Source organism: Lissotriton helveticus, chromosome 7 (assembly GCF_964261635.1).
Source record: "Lissotriton helveticus chromosome 7, aLisHel1.1, whole genome shotgun sequence".
In the NCBI taxonomy this organism is placed as follows: Eukaryota; Metazoa; Chordata; class Amphibia; order Caudata; family Salamandridae; genus Lissotriton; species Lissotriton helveticus.
Genome location: NC_136068.1, coordinates 1224294336 through 1224315738, shown reverse-complemented (window position 1 = coordinate 1224315738; position 21403 = coordinate 1224294336). Strand labels below are relative to the sequence as shown.

General features: G+C 45.3%; 1 protein-coding gene across 2 annotated transcripts in view; it reads left to right on the top strand.

Annotated features, from left to right (window-relative positions):
• PCTP (phosphatidylcholine transfer protein) overlaps positions 1–21403 on the top strand; it is a 454446-nt gene that overhangs the window by 226399 nt on the left and 206644 nt on the right. For both annotated transcript variants that reach the window (XM_078654406.1, XM_078654407.1), the window contains exon 4: positions 9154–9325. In XM_078654406.1, the coding sequence (XP_078510532.1) occupies positions 9154–9325 (172 nt within the window). The remainder of the gene's footprint in view (positions 1–9153; positions 9326–21403) is intronic.

Sequence of the window (21403 nt, the reverse complement as noted above, 5' to 3'; positions counted from 1 at the left end):
TGTTTATTAATTGGGCTAGCATTAAGTAATTTTTTCAAAGTTCCTTGAAGTGGATAACACAATTTGTGACTGTGGTTATTTGTTATTTGTTCACAGTGACCCCCGAAGAAGGGCGCTGAGCCCGAAATGCATTGGGTATTTTTTTAAATAAACGCTGCCTGACATGAATTATTGCTTCAGTTCTGTTCATTCATAAAGTCCGGATAGACATGGGGTGAACAGTAAAAACTCGAAAACAGCATGTACACTCAGCGCGCAGGCTCGAATTAAAACGGATTAAGGAGGATGACAAGCGTGGAATACAAATGGAATAAATTGGATGTAAATGAAATAATGATAAGTAAATGAAACATGAAGGCGATTGGCACATTTAGCTGTGCGATTGTTTGGGGCGTGATGGCGCCCCACTACAGTGATAGTTCATAACCATGTTGCCACTTGGGCATGGCAATAAACTCAATCTGCACGCACTCCAGAGACTAAAGAGACAAGAATGATAAATATGGAAGAAGACGGTGTGCATCCTGATCCCCATTTACAGTGCAGTTTAACTTATGCCCAACACCAGGATAGCACCCAAGGATAAAGATGAAGAACATGAATAAAATATCAACAATACGAGTCTGCACGCCTGTAACAACAACGTGGTTCATTATTAGACAGTGTTGAAGACGCCTAAAGGATCACTTTTAAACGAAAATGACATTTAATGCTGATATCCAAGAGTTATTTGCACCAAGTGCTTATTTAACTTTTTTGTTAAATGCGAGAAATTAACACTGCAATCTTGTAAAATGCATCGGTTTGGTAAATTCATTTCGAACAGTATTATGGGAAATGCAGTAACTTACGAAGAACACTTCACAATTGCAGCTGGGAGGGTGGGTAATTTGTAAACGTCATTGGGCAGTTGAAACCAGGTGTGAATAAGAGAGGGATTTCGGGAGGAAGCGCATGGGAAGTCAGAATGAGTAAGGACGGACGTTTTTAAAGAACAGGCAGCAGGTACGTGCTAAGTGGGAACATCGCAACCTTAGCCTCGGTTGATTTAACATCAAAGATGGATGGGAGGGAACGGAGAGTCAGCATGGTATAATGATGGCCGTGAGGGTGCGGTTCAAATGAGATAGGGGGCACGGTAGTTTACAGATGGCTCGCCGCTAGGTTAAATGTGTGTGAAGAGAGAAGGTATTAGATTGTGAAGGGGAATATGCGCGATACGGTGTCGAGGAACAGACAGATATCTAGGGATTGACGAAAAACTCTTATGTGGGGAGGAGACCGTGGGGGTTTCAACTGTTCGTAAAGCGGAAATGAGATAAGGATTAGGATCTAAAGTAAAGATAAGAACATTATTTAAATTGTTTGGCACTCAACGCACAGCGCAATACACCAAAGTGGTGATTAAAGTGTTCTGAATGTTTCTAAGGTACTGTGTAACATGTTTATTAATTGGGCTAGCATTAAGTAATTTTTTCAAAGTTCCTTGAAGTGGATAACACAATTTGTGACTGTGGTTATTTGTTATTTGTTCACAGTGACCCCCGAAGAAGGGCGCTGAGCCCGAAATGCATTGGGTATTTTTTTAAATAAACGCTGCCTGACATGAATTATTGCTTCAGTTCTGTTCATTCATAAAGTCCGGATAGACATGGGGTGAACAGTAAAAACTCGAAAACAGCATGTACACTCAGCGCGCAGGCTCGAATTAAAACGGATTAAGGAGGATGACAAGCGTGGAATACAAATGGAATAAATTGGATGTAAATGAAATAATGATAAGTAAATGAAACATGAAGGCGATTGGCACATTTAGCTGTGCGATTGTTTGGGGCGTGATGGCGCCCCACTACAGTGATAGTTCATAACCATGTTGCCACTTGGGCATGGCAATAAACTCAATCTGCACGCACTCCAGAGACTAAAGAGACAAGAATGATAAATATGGAAGAAGACGGTGTGCATCCTGATCCCCATTTACAGTGCAGTGATATGGTCAGACCTCCCCCCACTGCATAGAGTGTCTTCTCTTGGCAGAAATGTACGAGGTGGAACAATGCGTGGTGTTCCTGTTAATAGTGGTGCTAACTCCTAGGAAGTTTCTCATAAAAGTGTGGTCTGAGTGTGGGCTTAATAGCGCTATCATTCGTACCTGGTCAGCGGAGATGCTGCCGTCCACTATGCCATTACGAGGAAAAGGACGCTAACCAAGACAGTTGCTGGTCGCTATATACATTCATCAATTTACCTGAACACAGATGTGCTGTGTCCATATATGTGCATTGATGTGATCAGCGCGCTTCCCAGTCACATGTGGCGAGGTTGCTGGGAAATGCAGTTGTGGCTCTGAGACAACTGTTATCATGACGCGCTATCATGTTATTGTGCGCACAAACTGGCTTATAATGACTACACATATGTCCGCAACAAGTGAGCTCCTAAGGTAACATATGTACAAGACAATATAACAAACTAAACCCCCAATGGAGATGTAAATTGACAGCTTGTGCTACCAACACTTTGGGAATCCATACTGGAATTGGTAGTCTCAATGGATGATGTCATTAGACAGGGTGAATTAGAATAGTTTGTGCGGGGCTAGGAGAGGATCAAATGTGTTGAGAACATATGTCAAATGAAACATAAGTTTGTAAGTGTGCAGGGTGTAGGTGCAAAAAGGCACAGTTGGAGAGGCATGTTTGGTGATTCGACCCTATGTCTGAGTTTCCAGTGTATAATCTAAGAGTCAGGAAAGGATTAAAATCGCCACATCTAGAGTGTGTAGGGTGTGTATTTCTCGCACCTCAGTATCTGGCAAACTACATGTACATGAGCTCAGGTATGCGTCCTTCAGGAATGGGACCAAAGGAGGACCAAATGTGTGAAGAGTATCTGGCAACTCGAATATATGTTTATGAATGTACAAGGTGTAGGTTGCCACCAGCTACCAACCAAACAGAGGTATACAAAGTGGCACAGTGGGAAGGCCTTGTACAGGGATTCAAAATTCTAATTTAATTGGCAAGAAAGTGTAAGATAGGGTTGGAATCGATCCGCCTATGGTTTGTAGGATGGTGTGTCTCTCCCATCACAGTATAAGACAGACTGTATGCATGTAGCTTCAAATAATGGTCCCTCAGATTCAAGGACTAGAGGACCACAGAATTTCATCATTCGGACCATCCCTGTCATTATGTAGTCTCTACACCCGCTTCTATTCTTTGATGAATAGGAATTGGGTATTGTTGCTGGTAAATTATGGTATGTTGTGTTTACCAAGGGCTGTCCATCTCATTTCGTCTGCTTGATGTTTTCAATCAATAAAGTGGTATGTGAGTTTGGTTGACACAAGATGATATAAATCTGATTAAGCTCAGTTGAGTGTGAGGAATGCGTGCAGACTCCGCAAGTCCCACACAGTAAATGTCCTTTCACAGGAGGGAGCCCCCCAGAGTGTGTCCTGCCTGTTGGTATTGAACACATTGGGTCTCGTGTGCACCAGTTTATCTCTAAGATTTCTACTTTGGAAGCCAAAAGTGGACATTGGATAAATCTCTCTCCTTTACGCAAGATTTGTCAATTCTTGCAGATTGCTTTTTTAACCAGATTTGAGTAAGTACAGAATGTATTTATGCTCACCAATTTCCCTGTAGATTCTTTTGGTTGACGAATATCCAGGAGGGCGTCTTGGTTGTTGTTGTTGTTGTGTGCTGTCCTAGCTGATCTCCATATGAGTTGTGAGGGATATTGTCTGTCCGGTAGATATCTTGATAGTGTTTTAGCAGGTTCTTTATATTTTTGGATATGGGAACAGTTGCGATGGAGTTGCAAAAATTGTCCACAGGGAATGTTATCCCTCAATGATTTGGGGTGATATCTTGTGTATGGTAATAGAGCATTCTGAGACATCGCTTTCTTGTACAATTCTGTCTCTAAAATTCCTGCCGAAGAATACATCAGTAAATCCAGAAAGGGAAACCATTCTTTACTGAATTCACATGTGAACTTCAGGAAAGGGTTCAGTGAGTTAAGCCATTGGTGAAAATAAGTGATGGACGTAGTTTCACCACGCCAGATGATCAAAATGTCATCTATGTATCGCTTCCACATGACAATGTGGGAGTGGTAGGAGTTGTTAGGCACTAGAACTTGGGGCACTGAGCATATAATGATTTGAGAATGGATGGTGGGGATTGCTACCTGTTGTTACACACTCGTTTGCCACCCAGAGTATACATGTCTACTTAGCATCTTTCTAAAGTTTGTTTTGTCAGAAACTTAGTTGGTGGTCATTATTAATATTGTTCTTTAAAAAGTACACATGAATACTCTCTGCACGTGTGTTATTTTCAGGTACCTCCAGCGAATCCTTCATTTTGTGATATCTCACCGTATTACTGTATGTTTTTGCATATATTTACGTTCTTGATATTTAACTTGTTGTTTTTGGGCACATTGAGCAGCATCACTGAGTTTACCTGCTAAAGAAAGCCGCAACACCTCTATTGAGGGTTATAGGCTGAAACATGTTGACTTTCCCGTGGCACTCAAGTGGGTTTAATCTTCCCCTGCAGTGCCCTGTTTTTACACCTGCCTACCTTACTCTCAAACATCCATGAGCTCCTCCCCCTCAGAGAAGGGGTTGTCGCACGTGCCGTGACTAGGCTTCACAGCACGAGGACGTTCCCAATGATGAAGCATGCCACCTTTGGTGGGTGAAGGTAACTGTCCTTTAAAAGGGATACTTCACCACGGCTAGGGCTCTGGCTAGGTTAGCAGTTTCCATAGACTTAGGGTTTCTCTTTGTAATTTACATAGTCCATATCTTAGCCATGCTGCGTTTATCAGATGTCTTCTAGTTCCCAGTGTGTGATCCTGCCCCTCGTGCCCTCAACTGGCCTGTGAGCAGGTGCCCCAGGCATTGGAGGGGTAAAGTGGTCTAGGGTCTTGCCCACCACACCATTGAAGTCCCCCCACCAAAGAGCAGTGCCCGCCGGTTATATGGCCCAGTTGAGCAGAGAGTAGTTTCAAGAAGGAGACATAGTCCTGGTTGAGTGCATACATGCTTCCCAGCACCACATGACTGCAGCTCATCTGCCCCTCCACTAAGCCATAATGCCCGTCCTTATCTACCCTGACTGTCGTGGCCTCAAAGAGAACACACAGCCTAACCCAGACCAATGCCCCCCAGGCATAGGCGGAGTAGTTTGTGGTGTGAATTTGCCCTCGTCAGCAGCTTTGCGAGTGTTCAGCCTGTACCCTTGTAAGGTGTGTTCTCTGGGACCATGGAGATATGCACTCCCCACCACTTAAGGTCAATGTGGATTTTGCAGCACTTTGACGCTGTCCCCATCCCACCGATATTCCATGTCATTAGTGTGAAAATATATTGTGTGCCAGCCATGGGAGGTAGTGTAGTTTGGATAATATAGTGTCCCCCGCATCCTTCCCCCACCCCCTCTAACTTTATCCAGTCCTGAGACAACAAACCAAACACAAATTCCCCAACATCCCACTCCCAGGACAGCGCAGCAAAGGCTGACCACTCATGCACGCACTCACGCACGCCTTCCAAACCCCTGCTGACTAAATTGCATTGGCTATCTGTCAGACAGAGGGCAAAATTTAAGGTATGCTGTATCATACACAAAAGCCTACATGGTATGGGTCCCGCATACTTGACCACCAAATTCACGCCCTACATTCCTACTCGGACATTAAGATCAAGTGAACAAGGTCTCCTGTGTGTACCCAGAGCTAAGAAGGCCAGACATGGAACCAAAACTCTATCAATAGCTGGTCCCTCTCTCTGGAATAGCCTCCCTATATCTCTTAGGCTATGTGTAGACCATCTCCCCTTTAGGAAAAAGTTGAAGACCTTTTTGTTTGAACAGTAAGCCTAGACTAGAACAGCTTTAAAGACTCCTTCTCTCAAAACTCTTCTGTAGAAGCCAAAGGCGCGGAGATACTCCCTAGGGAGTGAAGCCAGCGCGGTACAAACCTGCAAATAAATAAATAAATAAATAAATAAACATTAACATCCAAAAGTGCAAGTAGCATGTTTTTCTGATATTCAAATTCGTAGTTAAGAGCGCTGTGGGTTAGGCTTAGAATGAGAGTAGTCTTGCAGTCCCTGTGTCACTTCGGCTCCTTAGAGCCCATCGCACCACCTGTGTGTGCCCGTAGACAGGTTATATCGAAGGGCAGCACTCCCAGGTAAGAAGCAGGCACCAGCAACTCCAGGCGAAGCATGTACTCTATAGAAATGTGTCCGCTCTCTTAGGGGTTATCTTTGTGAGGTGGTCCTCCTCAGGACCCTGGCCGTCTGAGTCTGTGTACCTGTGGTTGCTTCCCATGCAGTGCTTCCCTTGAATTCAGAACATTTGGTCCCTGTGATTTCTGACATGGCCAGCAGAATTCTGCCCTGTCCATGTCTCCTTGCATCTTGGATGGTTTCCTCAGGATTCCATGCCAGGAGGTCCCCCAAGAATGACGGCGGGTTAGGGTTGGCAGCAGCTCGCAGTGGCCCCAGTTGGCGGCTCTGATCGCCCGCTCTCTGTTTGGTACATTTCTAGCCATCTCCAGGCATTGTCCGGTTCTAGTCAAAGGTGTGTTTGGCCTTCCAACATCAGAGCCCCTCCTCGTCCAAGGCCCTCTTAACTTTAAAGAAAGAGGCCTGCTTGGCCACACACAGCTGTGGTAAAGTTTGGGAACTTGGATACATGGCCTTTGCCCATGCTAAATGGGCCTAAATCTCTTGTAGCAGTGCGTCTCTATCTCTATATTGCAACAGCCTTGCCACTACTATCCTGGGTGGGTGCCCCAGGGCGGGCAGCCTAGCTGGGACATGGCATGCTCATTAATGTGCGAATAAGTGGGAGAGCTGGGTTAGGGCCATTTCCACATGCATACAGTTTTGCAACTATGCCTCCATGTCGCCTCTCTCCAAACCCTCAAGGTGGTTCACTATGCACACATCTTCCTCCAGAGAGCCTAGTTGGGGGTCTTGTATGTTTTGCTGTTGCCCCTGGGCTTTGTCTTTTGATTTGCCCATTGTTGCTCCCAGGTATCAGGAGGGAGTTCACACCAGGATCATATCAGTTTGGGGTTAGGGCCACCTCTTCAAAGACTCCACGCTGGGCCCCCACTATGTTCCGCCTGTGTCTCCCTGCTGGCACCTATGGTGCTGCACAAGCCCTCTGCGGGATTCACCTCAGGCGCAAGTGTCTCCTAGTGTCTGAGTATTGACCTCTTTACCCCAGGCCAAGTCCAAGGCCCTCGATGTGCCCCACACTAGGAGCCAAAGTCTATCCATGCAGTTGCAAAATCTTGCCCCTTCTGCGCTGTCCTGCAGGGGCGGGGAAGGTGGCCACCTCCACTCACTCTCCTTGCCCCCAGTCACTTTTTTCCAGGAAAGGTGAGAACCCCTACTCCTGCAGTAGGTCTCCGGGTTGCAACCTGATCCAAGCTCTGCTCCCACTCCTCACTCCTCTCACCCGTTAACGGAAGGGACCTCTCTGCCTAAAGAGGACCGCACCCTACTCTTGGCCCCAGTAAATTCTTGGTAGGGGTCCCGCAGGCCTTCACAGGCTTCTTCTCTCAGCTGCTCATTTTCCTTGTTACCTCTAGGGGAGCCTTCACTGCCTGAGTGCCCGGGCCCCTCCTCAGCTCAGTGCTATCTGCTCCGTGGGGGGCCCGACACTGCTCTCATGCCAGGCTTTCACTACCCAGCCGTCTTGTCATTACCCAGCGCTCCCCGCTCTGTTATCACTCTGCTCAGACCTGGCCAGCAGCCTGTCACTGCCTCAAACTAAGGGCCAGATGTAGGTGGCCATTTACCGGCCGGTAACGGCCGATTTCGGCCGTTACCGACCGGTAAATGGGTTTTTGGGATGTAGGGGCATCATTTTACAGATTCGGTAAATTTACCGAATCAGTAAATTTACAGAAACTGTAAAATACCGAATCAGTAATTTTACCGATTCGGTAAATCCAAGATGTAGGTACAGGCCTTCAGAATTCGGTATTTTACCACACAATCCTATTGTGTGGTAAAATACCGAATTCAGGTGTGCATGCACATCAGTGCATGCACACCTATGCCATGTGACAGACAGACATGCCCTTAGGGCATGTCTGTGTGCCACATGGCGCACATGCCTGTATTTGGGGTGCTAGAGGGTGTCAAAGTGACACCCCCTGCACCCTTGCTGGAATCGGTATTTACCGAATCAGTAAATACCGATTCGGTATTGCCCATTGATTCCTATGGGCTTCAATGCCCATAGGAATCAATGGGCATTACCGATTCGGTATTTACCGATTCTGAAATACCTACATCCCCCCCCTCTATTTTACCACTTCTTAAATACCAAATCGGTAAAATTTGCTATTTAAGAAGTGGTAAAATAGAATTACCTACATCTAGCCCTAATTGCCCAATTGAGTTTGGGGGTGTGCCCCTGTTCTGCAGCCCTGTAGTAGCATCTCCTAGGCAGGGGCCCTTTCATGACCTTTTTCCCGGGGGAGAGGAGGAGGGTGTGGGTTAAAGAGAGGATACATATGGGCTGATGCAGAACGCGGGAGTTAAGCATCCACCATATTGCTCGGTCCCTACTTTTGGACCTCACCTGTCAGGCCAGCACTCCATTCTGGTACTCTGGAACTACCTTTCAAAATACTCTTAAAGCTTGTTTTTTCATAAGTGTCCTTAAGGTGTGGAATTTTATCCTTAGGCAATTAGGAGAGACAAGTCCTATGGAATATTTAAGAGTTATAGAACCTCTGCTAAAGCATAATTTCCAATGGCCCATGTTTGGCTCAAACATTGTCCTAAACACAATTCTTCCCCAAGTGTGCAGCCTCAAATATATCATTACATTTTTATTAATTCTTTCATATATTTTTAATCAATTTTTTACTTATTCTGTATATTTTACGATTACATGTTTTTCAACCCATGGAACATGGCTGTTTGACCTCCGATTCTTTCATTATCTCCGCAGTTCAGGTCATCCAACACACAACTCCAGGTCTGTCTTTCTATACAAAGGTTCCATTTTCTTGTTTTGTATTACATTCTTTTTGCAACCTATGATTGTGCCTCAGAGGAAATCCCTAACATTATTTTACTTTCCTTTACTTGGAATTTAGTATCTTTATGTTCGTAAGCGGCAAGATTTGAATATTGATGGAAGGAAAATATGGGTCATACTAGCCAAAAGTATCTCCCTTCCTGATATCACAGAGAAGTCTGGTATTATCAGGGTTACTGGTTATAAACAAAGCCTGGCAATCGAGAGTGATGGAACGAATGGCTGCAAAGGTAAGCTACAATTTCACATGCTCAAAAGTTGCATATTCATTGAATTCCTTTCTTTTCAGGAGATCTGTGCACGAGTCTGTGATGGCACCAGTTGCTTTGATATAGTAATGTTACCCAGCAGCTATTGGGAGACTGACTGCAACAGATATTGTCCCCTTTTAATATAGTTGCCCCATCTCTAAAGAAGGTAACATAGTTCTGTACCCATGTAGTCCTCCGATCTTGGATCAGATTTTGTAAATGTGATTCATATTCTACTGTTGCCACAGTTTCCTGCTGCACAAAACAGCTTTCCTAAATATAGATTGTTACCCAAAACTTGGTTGCTACTGGCAGTGTTCCCGAATGTGGCTTAAAATGTTTCTGTTCATTTTAAAGCATTTTGTTAACATTTGAAAGAGGAAAGAGGCCCAAAGACTATAATAACTACATCATAATGAAGAAATGCCTTCCTAAGTGTGAAATCGTATCCTCAAAATGTGCATCCTCAGTTATAGCTCATAGTTAAAACACTCAAACAACAAGAAATAAAATAAAATGCCTAAACTACTTTTGTTAAAAAACATGTATTGAGTAAAAGTGCATACAAAATTAAGATGTGTCAGGCAGTTCTTTTTAAAGAGTGGGTTACACAAGGGATTTTGAAAAAGAACCAATCTGGAAATGTCAACAATCCATAGGCAAATCAAACTAAAGTACTTGCTCCTTTTCCTTCCAATATGTTCACACAATGAGAATTAGTTCCTGTTGGTGTGCTTTGTCATAAACTAGATCCACAAGAGTCCCTTCACCACTGCATAAAAGCATAGTAGCACCCAGCTTTCCTCATCTGCTTCTTTCAATCTCTTCAAATTCCTTCCTTTAGAAACGTCCTTTCTGCCTCCAAGGATTTAAGGAAATATCCATCTTGCCCATCATATGCTGTGGGGTAGTCCTGCTTTTCTCAAGATGGACTATCTGTTAAAATATGTTTACCATTGTGACTTATGTGCACCAAGAGGTGTGGCATGTGTGTGTTTGGAGACCGTTTTCCCTCCTTTTATGTTAATTTCTTTCAGTTCTCCTTTGAAGGTGGTGACACATGGGAACAAAACAGTTAATGGATAAGTCTGTCATTCCACAAATGAAATCTTCCTCACATTTTCTACCTTACAAATCCTTTTGATGAAGAAATGTTTATGTAAGATTTAAGTACATTTCTTTTGTATTTTATTGGTAAAGCCTCAATAAGAAGTTCGAAAGCTATCTTTTCTACTAGTTTGTCATTTCAACACATTTTATCATTGAACTCTTCACTTATACACATTCCCAATAATGTTGACCTAAGGTCAGTAAAAAATGAAAAGTAAACCTGCATCCTAAAGTATTTCTAACTTGACAGATCTTGCTATGGAAGCCTAGTGCTCCCATTTGCCATTTTAAAATGTGGCTTATCGTTTTAGGCCTACACTTTATTTCTACACATTAATTGGACACATTTTCATTTATTAAAAACACCCCATCAACCTCCCCCTTTGGTTGTTGAAAACCTTCACCTCATTGACAGATTTATCGCATAATTCCTTTTCGCTTTCTGTTGAATCTTTTCTTTTTCGTTTTAAGCTCTCTCTCTCTTTTAGTGTGTTGTGTGCTTTTTTAATGTTTTCACTTAGTTCTAAAACCTTTCTTAATTGCCTATTTCTTTTCTATTTTTTCTCTTGTGTAGCAGCCTTATATACTCCTAGCAAACTATAAAAACAAACAACTTATAAGTCCCTGTGTGGAGCTTTTCACTATACTAGTGTTTTATAAAGGTTCCAGGTCTAGTTTGATGTCTGAAATGTTCTTTAAATACTCTTTGGGTTTTCCCACTCTCATCAGGTATTTAGATGCAACAATGTTCTGACTTGAGAATCTTATAGGCTCTGCCTCTCTCTGCAAGCACAATGTCTAAAGCATATCTATTCTGCAAAATCATGGAACTAACCGCTACTCGTTCTGTGTTCGTGACTAATATAGCTTAAGATGTACTGGTTGCAAGCCTGTCCACTACTGTTGAAAGCTTTCTGTTTTTTTCATCATTCAGTATCACCCCCACAGCAGGGATAATAGCTCCAAATATGTCTCCCACCTATTGTGTTCCATCATTTGTACGTCTAGTGTATCTGTGTGCAGGTGACATTATTAAGGCCTTTAAGCGGTTTACATGATACATATTAGGAAATATAATGCAAAATTGCAAATACCATCCTAGTCAGCTGGTAATTTGAAATATGCTTCTTGTTCAGAGATAAAATCAAATCCTGGTATTGCTGTTTTGTTCCCATGCCATGTCCCTCCTGATAACTCAAATGTATGTTCACTATTACTTTTCCCTATATGTCTCTTTCTATTCTGAAATCTTCCACTAAAAACACATACTGTCCTCTTTTGTCTTTTATTCAGTCTTACCTGTGGGTATGTTATTTTCTTTCTAAAGTCAACTTCCTTCTTACACGCATCCTTTAAAACAACTTCATTTGGATTCTTACTACATGCAATGTGTGCTCTTCTCTCTTCTAAAATCATGATACATTTCTTCTTTAAAGATCTCATTAACCATGTCAAATTATTTTTGTAAGCAATGACAGTGTAAATGTAAATGCCAGCATTTGTAAAGCACACAGCTACCGCCGATGGAGGTGTCCCAGTGCTGGGGGCCATCGGGAAGATTAAGCAAGCTTTTGCCCGGTGTCACATGATGCTGGGCTAACCTACCGCCGGAGCCGGGGATCGAACAGTGAACCCTGTGGTCTGGAGTCAGGCACCCTGGCCGCTGCGCCACACCTCCCTGAAATAATGCCAGGCTGTCCCCATTTCTTTTGCTTCTTAGTGTAAATTTATGCTATAAAGTTACTTTTGAAAGATTCATGTCAAAAGTTGAAAAATAGTATTCAAATTGTTGCTGTCTATAAACTAAACTAAGCAATATGCTGGTCCTCAAAATTGCATATGATAAAGGAATGTAACGGTATTTCCCCCTTCCACAGCCAATAAAGGTAAGTGTGCACACAAATACCAATCCTTAGCATTCCTTGCCCAAGTATATTCTTATATTAATCTAGAATAAACATTTGTTGAATATTCTTCTTTCAGGTAATTTACAAATGAGGTTTTCAACTCATCCTCATCTATAACATGTGACGATCATGTTAATGGATGAAATTACAGATTTTTCTTTGTCAGGTGTAAAATGTATACCTAATAATAGTGCTATAGCAACCAACATCATTGCTAAAAATGTAATTCCTACAATAAGCTTGCACCTAGTTCTGGTTAGAATACACAGGGGTCCATTAGGATGGCGGGCGGACATTGTCCGCCCGCCACCCTATCGTAGAACGGGACCGCCCGCCTGAAGGGCGGGGGTCCCGTGGGGGGAATTAGAATGTGCCCGCCACAGTGGCGGGCACCGTGCGTCCTTCCCCACCTCTGCCTACATCAGGGGGGCCCGCAGGGGGCCCCCGCAGCACACACCGCCTGCCTTTCCGTGGCGGCATTGCCGCCACGGAAAGGCTTGCTGAAATGCCTATCATAATATGGCTGGCGGTGTCTGCTTGACACCGCCACCATATTAATCATTTTCGGCCCCGAACGCAATGCGACCGGGGCGGAAAAGTGGCGGGCGGTGTTGTGCTCCGCCGTGGTCCCCCCCGCCATTCTAATATGGCGGGGGGGAATACAGGGAAGGACGGCGGGCGGATTGCCCCCGCCAGGCTGGCGGTGGCTACCGCCAGCCTGGCGGGGGCAATCCGCCCGTCATCCTAATGGACCCCACAGTGTTTATTTTAACCCCTTCGGGGCTGATGACGAGCTGGGCTCGTCATGGAGTAGGGCGCTCGCACGTTCATGACGAGCCCAGCTCGTCATGAGCCCCACCCTCGGGGGAAGCGCCAGCGCTCCCACCGAGTCTGTCCGATCGTTAGGTTTTCGGCTGGGATGGCAGGGGAAGACCGTCCCCTGCCTCCCCCCGCCCTCCCCGCCCGCGTCATCAATGACGTCAGCGCGCGAGGCGCGCTGACGTCACTGGGGGTTCCTGTTGTTTACCGACGCGCAGGGAAGCCATTTGCTTCCTGCGCATCGGAGGATTCAGAGGTCAGTTTTGCGGCTGGGGCAGGGGAGAAAGTTTAGAAGAGGCCATCGAGTGAAAGGAAAGGCTTTTCCTTTCACTCGTTGCAAGTTTAGAGCATTCCTGCTGCACGATCGTGCGATCGTGCAGCTGGAATGGTAGGGAGTTTTTTTTTTTCATTTGTGGACAATTTCGTTGTTCGGGGAGCGGCCCCTTGGGGAAGGGTCGCTCCCCTTTTTGGGGTAACATTACTTTTGAATTGTTTTCATGCCTCTGGTATGAAAAAATGTTGATTTGTTGCAAAAAAAAACCAGATGGGGTCATTTCCAAAATGTGAATGTAGTGCTGATTTTATTGAAGGATGCAAGTGCCTCTGTCCTTCACCTCTTTTATTTTTTGTGTACCTGAAGTGGCTGAAAAACACACCTGTGCTGCCTAGGCAAAGCTCACTAGTGTTTTTGGGCTGATGAATGTTTTTTTTTGTGTGCTGCTTTTCAAACACATGCTTTGTCTCCAGTGACCATGTGTGTGTTACTATGCCATGTGCGAAGGGGTCCCTTGAGTGAGCTGTCCATCATAGTGGGAAGCTCACAAATGTTTTTGGGCTGATGATTGTTTCCTGAATTTGTGCTGCAACTCGAGCGCCATCTTTGTCTCCATTGACCATGTGTGCGTTACTATGCAACCGCACAAATGTGCGCAGGGGTCCCTTTGTGTGAGCTGTCCTTCATTGTGGAAAGGTCACAAATGTTTTTGGGCTGATGAATGATTTCCTGAATTTGTGCTGCAACTCGATCACCTGCTTTGTCTCCAGTGACCTTTGTGTGTGTTATTATGCCATTGCACCGATGTGCGCAGGGGTCCCTTGAGTGAGCTGTCCATCATAGTGGGAAGCTCACAAATGTTTTTGTGTTGATGATTGTTTTCCTGAGTTTGTGCTGCAACTCGAGCGCCATCTTTGTCTCCAGTGTCCATGTGTGCGTTACTATGCAATTGCACAGATGTGCGCAGGGGTCCCTTGTGTGAGCTGTCCATCACAGTGGGAAGGTCACAAATGATTTTGGGCTGATGATTGCTTTCCTGAGTTTGTGCTGCAACTCGAGCGCCATCTTTGTCTCCAGTGTCCATGTGTGCGTTACTATGCAATCGCACAGATGTGCGCAGGGGTCCCTTGTGTGAGCTGTCCATCATAGTGGAAAGGTCACAAATGTTTTTGGGCTGATGAATGTTTTACTGAATTGGTGCTGCAACTCGATCACCTGCTTTGTCTCTAGTGACCTTTGTGTGTGTTATTATGCCATTGCACCGATGTGCGCAGGGGTCCCTTGAGTGAGCTGTCCATCATAGTGGGAAGTTCACAAATGTTTTTGGGCTGATGATTGCTTTCCTGAGTTTGTGCTGCAACTCGAGCGCCATCTTTGTCTCCAGTGTCCATGTGTGCGTTACTATGCAATTGCACAGATGTGCGCAGGGGTCCCTTGTGTGAGCTGTGCATCATAGTGGGAAGGTCACAAATGTTTTTGGGCTGATGAATGTTTTCCTGAATTTGTGCTGCAACTCGAGCGCTTGCTTTGTCTCCAGTGTCCGTGTGTGTTACTATGCCATCGCACCAATGTGTGCACAGGTCCCTTGAGTGAGCTGTCCATCATAGTGGGTAAATTTAGGAAAGATGGTGCACTCCGCTAGTTGGTGGGCGTTGCCAAACGGGGATCTTCTGTGTGAGTTCACATGCCTCTTATGTGTATAAATGGTCAGAGACTGATGAGAGCAGCAGATGGGGAGAAAGAAGCTCCTGGTCATAGGAACTGTTTTAGGATTGCGCTTGTGAAAATCAAGGATGCAAGTGCCTCTGTCCAGCATCGCAGTTAACCACAGTAATTCTGTTGTCCCCCTCCCCATGAGAATCCCTGATGACGTCAGCGCGCACAGCACGCGCCAACATCTTCAGGGATTCCCAGGCGGTCGGGAAGCCATTTGCTTCCTGCGCCTGGAGGTGTTAGGTTGGTTTTGAGATATTTGGGGGGGTTTGCAAAGAGGCATCAGGGGAGAGGTAAGTGAATTTCCTCTCTTCTGATGTCTCTTTGCAGGGCATTTCTGGCTCACGGTCGCGCACAGCATTGCGATTGTGCGGTGGAAATGCCCCCACTAGCACCAGGGATTTTATTTTAGATTGTAGGAAGTGACCCATTGGGCAAGGGTCGCTTTCAGGTGGGTCGGATTTTAAATTTAGATTTTCTGGCCTCCCCCCCGGTGGGCAAATCAACCCGTACTTTTGTCCGTTTTGCCCTTTTTGATGGCCCATCTGTGTGGATGTGATTTTGGGGGTAAATTTGTGTATTGTTTATTCATTTGTTATGTTGTTTGTGAAATGTAGTATTAAATTATTTTTTTTCTTCTTTGTTTTTGATCCAGGCTTTTGCTGTTTGTATTGGTGTAGGTTGTGGTTCGGTTAATGCTGGTTTTGCAGCTTGTGTAGTTGCATGTGCTTGGTAAGTAAATGTTTTTTGTACTATTTTTCCTAGATAAATGTGTTTTTATGAAAAGTGAAGTTATTGCTGTTTGTGTGGCTTTGCGTTTCTTGATTGTTAACTTTTTTTTGTATTGCTGCTTGATGTGTACTTTGTCTAATCTATACTTTTTTTTTCTTTCCAGTGGGATTTCCTTTCTTTTTGCTGTGTTTCAGCAGAGTAGGTGCTGGTGAGTCTTCTTATATTTGGTTAGATTTGAATTGTTTTTGAGTGTATTGATTTTTGTGTGAAGACTCTACCTTGTTTACTTCTTACTTTGCACAGTGTAGGTTGTTGTTCACTTGTGTGTGTAGTCTTCTTGATTTGTAAGGATAATGGCTGCTCGCAGGATTACTGCTAAGCAGGTTGTTAGTTTGCTTTTTGAGTCTTCCTCTGACCATGGTCCAGACACTGACTCCGATTCGGAGCATGAGGTAGGTGCAGAAGATTCAGGCAGTGAGTTTTCTCTTCGCATGGTATCATCGGATGATGATTCTTCTTCTAGTGCTGATGAAGTGCCTGTGGTAGAGAGGGACATTGATGTGCCGGTAGAGAGGCAAGAGCCATGTGAGCGGCAGCCTAGGTCCTCAAGGTTTCCTTTTTTTTCTCGTCGGGAACAGGCAAGTGTGGTAAAGGCTGCGCCCAAAAGGTTTCACATTGCTGTGGTGCGCCAAAGGTTATCTGGTGCTGCTAGTCTTCCTGTTGTAGAGCAGCATGAGGCATCTGGTGCTGCTAGTCTTTCTGTTGTTGTTGAGCAGCAAGTGGCATCTGGGGATGCGAGTTCTTCTGTTGATGTTGAGATGCAAGAGGCAGCTGGGGATGTGAGTTCTCCTGTTGGTGAAGAGATGCAAAATGTATCTGGGGATGCTAGTATTCCTGTTGGTGTAGTGATGCAAGAGGCATCTGGGGATGCTAGTGTTCCCGTTGATGTAGTGCAGCAAGAGGCATCTGGCCTGCAGGCTAGGGTGGCTTCTTCTCCTCATGTTAGTGATGACGTCTGGGTTGCCCCTGGCATGGTGCAGCCGGAATTGCCAGACTTCACTGGTGTTCCAGGGTGTAGAGTGAATACTGACAATTTTTTGCCAATTCAATTTTTTCAGTTGTTTTTTGACGATGAGTTTTTGCAGGAGATTGTGGAGCAAACTAATTTGTATGCAGAGCAGTATTTGAGGGACCACAGTGCCAGCCTTAAGCCCCATTCTAGAGCTACCCATTGGTCTCCCACATATGTTGAAGAGATGAAGAAGTTTTTGGGATTAACTTTTTTGATGGGCTTGCTAAGGAAGCCATCAATGTCTTCTTATTGGTCCACTAGTCCCTTGATGGCAACATCTATATTTCCAGCAGTTATGACTCGTGATCGATATATGCTTCTTCTTCGCATGATGCATTTTGTTGATAATGATTTAGCGTTGCCACGCGATCACCCTGATTGTGACCGTCTTTTTAAGATTCGGCCTGTCCTTGATCACTTTGTTGATCGTTTTCCTGAGATCTTTGCACCTGGAAGAGAAATAGCTGTGGACGAGTCTTTGGTATTGTTCAAGGGCCGCTTGGTTTTTAGGCAATACATTCCTAGTAAGAGGGCACGCTATGGCATCAAACTGTATATGCTGTGTGACAGTGAGACTGGATATGTTTATAATTTTAGGGTGTACACCGGTAAGGATTCCAGCATTAACACTTCTGCTTGTCCGTCCACTTTTGGAGTGACTGAGAAAATTGTGTGGGAACTAGGTAGACGATTATTTAACAAAGGCCACCATTTATATGTAGATAACTTCTACACTAGTGTGCGTTTGTTCAAGGAGTTGGCCAAAGTGGGCACTGTTGCATGTGGCACGATGCGCAGTAACCGGAAAGGTTTCCCAATAGAACTTGTTTGCAAAAGGCTTGTGCGGGGACAGTCTACTGCATTGCGATGTGGGAAGCTTCTAGCTGTGAAGTTTTCAGACAGGAGAGATGTTTACATGCTGACTACTATCCATGACGAAAGCACTGAAGCTCTGCCAGTTCGGGGTGAGACTGCTGAAGTGCGTAAACCTGTGTGCATTTTAGACTATAATAGGCACATGGGTGGTGTTGACAGAGTAGATCAGAGGTTGGAACCTTATGCTGCTCTTCGAAAGGCTTACGTTTGGTACAAGAAGTTGGCTATCCATCTTTTCCACTTGGCATCCTTTAATGCTTTTGTTGTTTTCCAGAAATCTTGTCCTGAGTCAAAGATGCCTTTTGTTAAGTTTCAGGAGACTATAATAGGCAGCCTTGTACTAGTGGAACAGGCAAGTGTGCCAAGATTTGGAGTGGTGGAGGAAGTGGCTAGACTGAAAGATCGCCACTTTCCAGAATACATTCCTCCCACAACTGCAAAAGACAATCCCACTAAAAGATGTAGAGTCTGTTGGCGAAGAGAAGTGTGGAGGGAGTCTCGTATGCACTGTCCTGACTGTCCTTCAAATCCTGGATTGTGTGTGCCAGCTTGTTTTAAATCGTACCACACACAAAAGAAGTTTTGGGAGTTTCCAAGTGTACTGTCTGGTCTGTTTTCTGTAATATTTTTTAGTTTGCTTTTAGGTTTGCATTAGTGCAAAGCATTTAGTTTTTGAATTTGTGTTAGCAGATTTGTAGGTTTCTACATTTGATTTGTGGTATTTCTTTAAAAAATTCTAATTTCGATGGTGGTGTGTGCAGGATTGTGCTTGGATTGTTGGTGTGCGTGGACTGGCGCTTGGCTGGTGGTGTGCGTGGTCTGGTGCTTGGCTGGCATAGTGCATGGATTGGAGTTGTGCTGGGGGGGTGAGTGGATTTTTGCTTGGCTGGCGGAGTGCGTGGTTAGGTGCTTGGCTGGTGGTGTGCGTGGTCTGGGGCTTGGCTGGCATAGTGCATGGATTGGAGTTGTGCTGGGGGTGTGAGTGGATTTTTGCTTGGCTGGCGGAGTGCATGGTTAGGTGCTTGGCTGGTGGTGTGAGTGGATGACGCTTGGCTGGTGGTGTGCGTGGTCTGGTGCTTGGCTGGCATAGTGCATGGATTGGAGTTGTGCTGGGGGGGGTGCGTGGATTTTTGCTTGGCTGGCGGAGTGCATGGTTAGGTGCTTGGCTGGCGGTGTGAGTGGAGTGGTGCTTGGCTGGCGGTGTGTGTGGAGTGGTGCTTGGCTGGCGGCGTGTGTGGAGTGGTGCTTGGATGGTGTTGTGTTTGTGGAGTGGCGCTTGGCTGGTGGTGTGCGTGGAGTGATGCTTGGCTGGCGGTGTGTGTGGAGTGGTGCTTGGCTGGTGTTGTGTTTGTGGAGTGGCGCTTGGCTGGTGGTGTGCGTGGAGTGATGCTTGGCTGGTGGTGTGTGTGGAGTGGTAGTTGGCTGTCGGTGTGCGCTGAGTGGTGTTTGGCTGGCAGTGTGCATGGTCTGGTGCTTGGATGGTGGTGTGGGTGGACTGGCGCTCGGCAGGCGGTGTGTGAGTAGTTACTTTCTGTTGGTCAATACACACACTGCTAGTTGAGTGACACTCCACACAGTCCATCATTTTGTGTAGTTGCAGTGTCAGAAATGTGGGCGTGTGAAAGTGATGGGCCCTTGAATGGCGCTGTTTGCTGGTGTGAGTGTTGAAATATGATGGGTCCGCGGCTGGCGGTGTGAATGTTTTGTATGTGTCACGCGTACGAAAGGTGTATGAATGGCCTGTAAAGAGGTTGGTGCCTTGACGTGGCTTTACAGCTCACGAGCTGTGAGTCAGTGGTTCAGTTTATCATGCTTTCAATTATACGCAGTGTATTTCATTTTTGATGAAATTACTTGCGTATCCAATTGTATGTACTGAATCATCACTCACCCTCGTGCCAAATCCAACCAGTATGTGTGTGTGCTTGCGGATTAGATGGGTGTGCAGTAATAATTGGTTTTTTTCTCTTTCTGCAGTAGGGTGTGTGTACCTTGCCCCTTATTGTGATTGTTGTTATGTGTTGCTTTTCCATTCGGATGGTGTCAATGGTCTGGTTTGTATCAGGTATGAAAGGTGCGTGAATGGCCTGTAAAACGGTTGGTGCCTTGTCGTGGCTTTACAGCCCACGAGTTGCGAGTCACTGGTTCAGTTTTTATGCATTTATTTATTGACAGAGCATTTCATTTTTTTTAAATATCTTGTTAATAAAATTTTATGTACTGAACCATCACTCGTCCTCGTGCCAAATCCAACCTGTATGTGTGTGTCTTTGAGGAATAGATAGTTGTGCTTGAATGTTTGACTTTTGAGTAACTCTCTTAAGGTGTGGTATCCTTTTACTCGGGAGAACAAGGGGAACGCAGGGTGGTAGGATTTTTTTGCCGGCACGGCGATCCCACGCCAAAATGTTTGGAAAAGAGCTATTTTTACCTATTTTTAAGGTTTGCAAAGAGTTCTGGGTAGGAAAACATTGGGGGACCCACACATGCCATACCTCCCTGGACTCTCCCGGGTGTCTAGTTGTCAGAACTGTTTGGGTTTGCTACTTTCCAAAGAATACCACCCAGCCCCGGGCCAAAAACTCAGGTGCCCCCCCCAAAATCAAAGTTATATTGCTTCAGGGTATTTTATATTCACCACCGTTAGATTTGGACCTTTTCCTGTTGCACTATGGCTACCCATGCAAGTGAGGTACCGTTTTTTTGGGAGACCTGGGTGAACGCTGGGTGGGAGGTAATTTGTGTGAGACCAGTGATGCCACGCTTTCCCAGACTACAACGTGTGAAAAAATTGAGGTTTGCAAGGGATTCTGGGTAAAGGAACGAAGGAGGATCCACGCAAGCCATGCCTCCTTGGAAGCCCCCGGGTGTCTACTTTTCAGAAATGTGTGGGTTTGGTAGGTTTCCATAGATGGCTGTCTCGCACGGGGCCAGAAACCCAGGTAACCCCTCTTGCAAAAGCTGGTGAATTTAACAATGGTGAAAATGTTAAGTCCACCAGCTTTTGCAAGAGGGGTTACCTGGGTTTTTGGCCCCGTGCGAGACAGCCATCTAGGGAAACCTACCAATCCCACACATTTCTGAAAAGTAGACACCCGGGGGCTTCCAAGGAGGTATGGCTTGCGTGGATCCTCCATCGTTCCTTTACCCAGAATCCCTTGCAAACCTCATTTTTTGCTTGGAAAAAATCCGTTTTTTCAAACGTTTAGTGTGGGAAAGCGTGGCATCACTGGGCTCACACAAATTACCTCCCACCCAGCGTTCCCCAAGGTCTCCCGATAAAAGTGGTACCTCACTTGCGTGGGTAGGCATAGCGGCTGCTTTAGGAAAAGGCCCAATTCATACTGTGGAGACCAAAAAATTACCTTTAGCCAAATAATCTTATTTTTTGAGGGGGTCACCTGAGCTTTTGGCCCGGGGCTTGGCAGGCATCTTTGGAAACTACCAAACCCAAACAGTTCTGAGAACTAGACACCCGGGGGAGTCCAGGGAGGTATGGCATGCGTGGGTCCCCCAATGTTTTCCTACCCAGAAACCCCTGCAAACCTGAAATT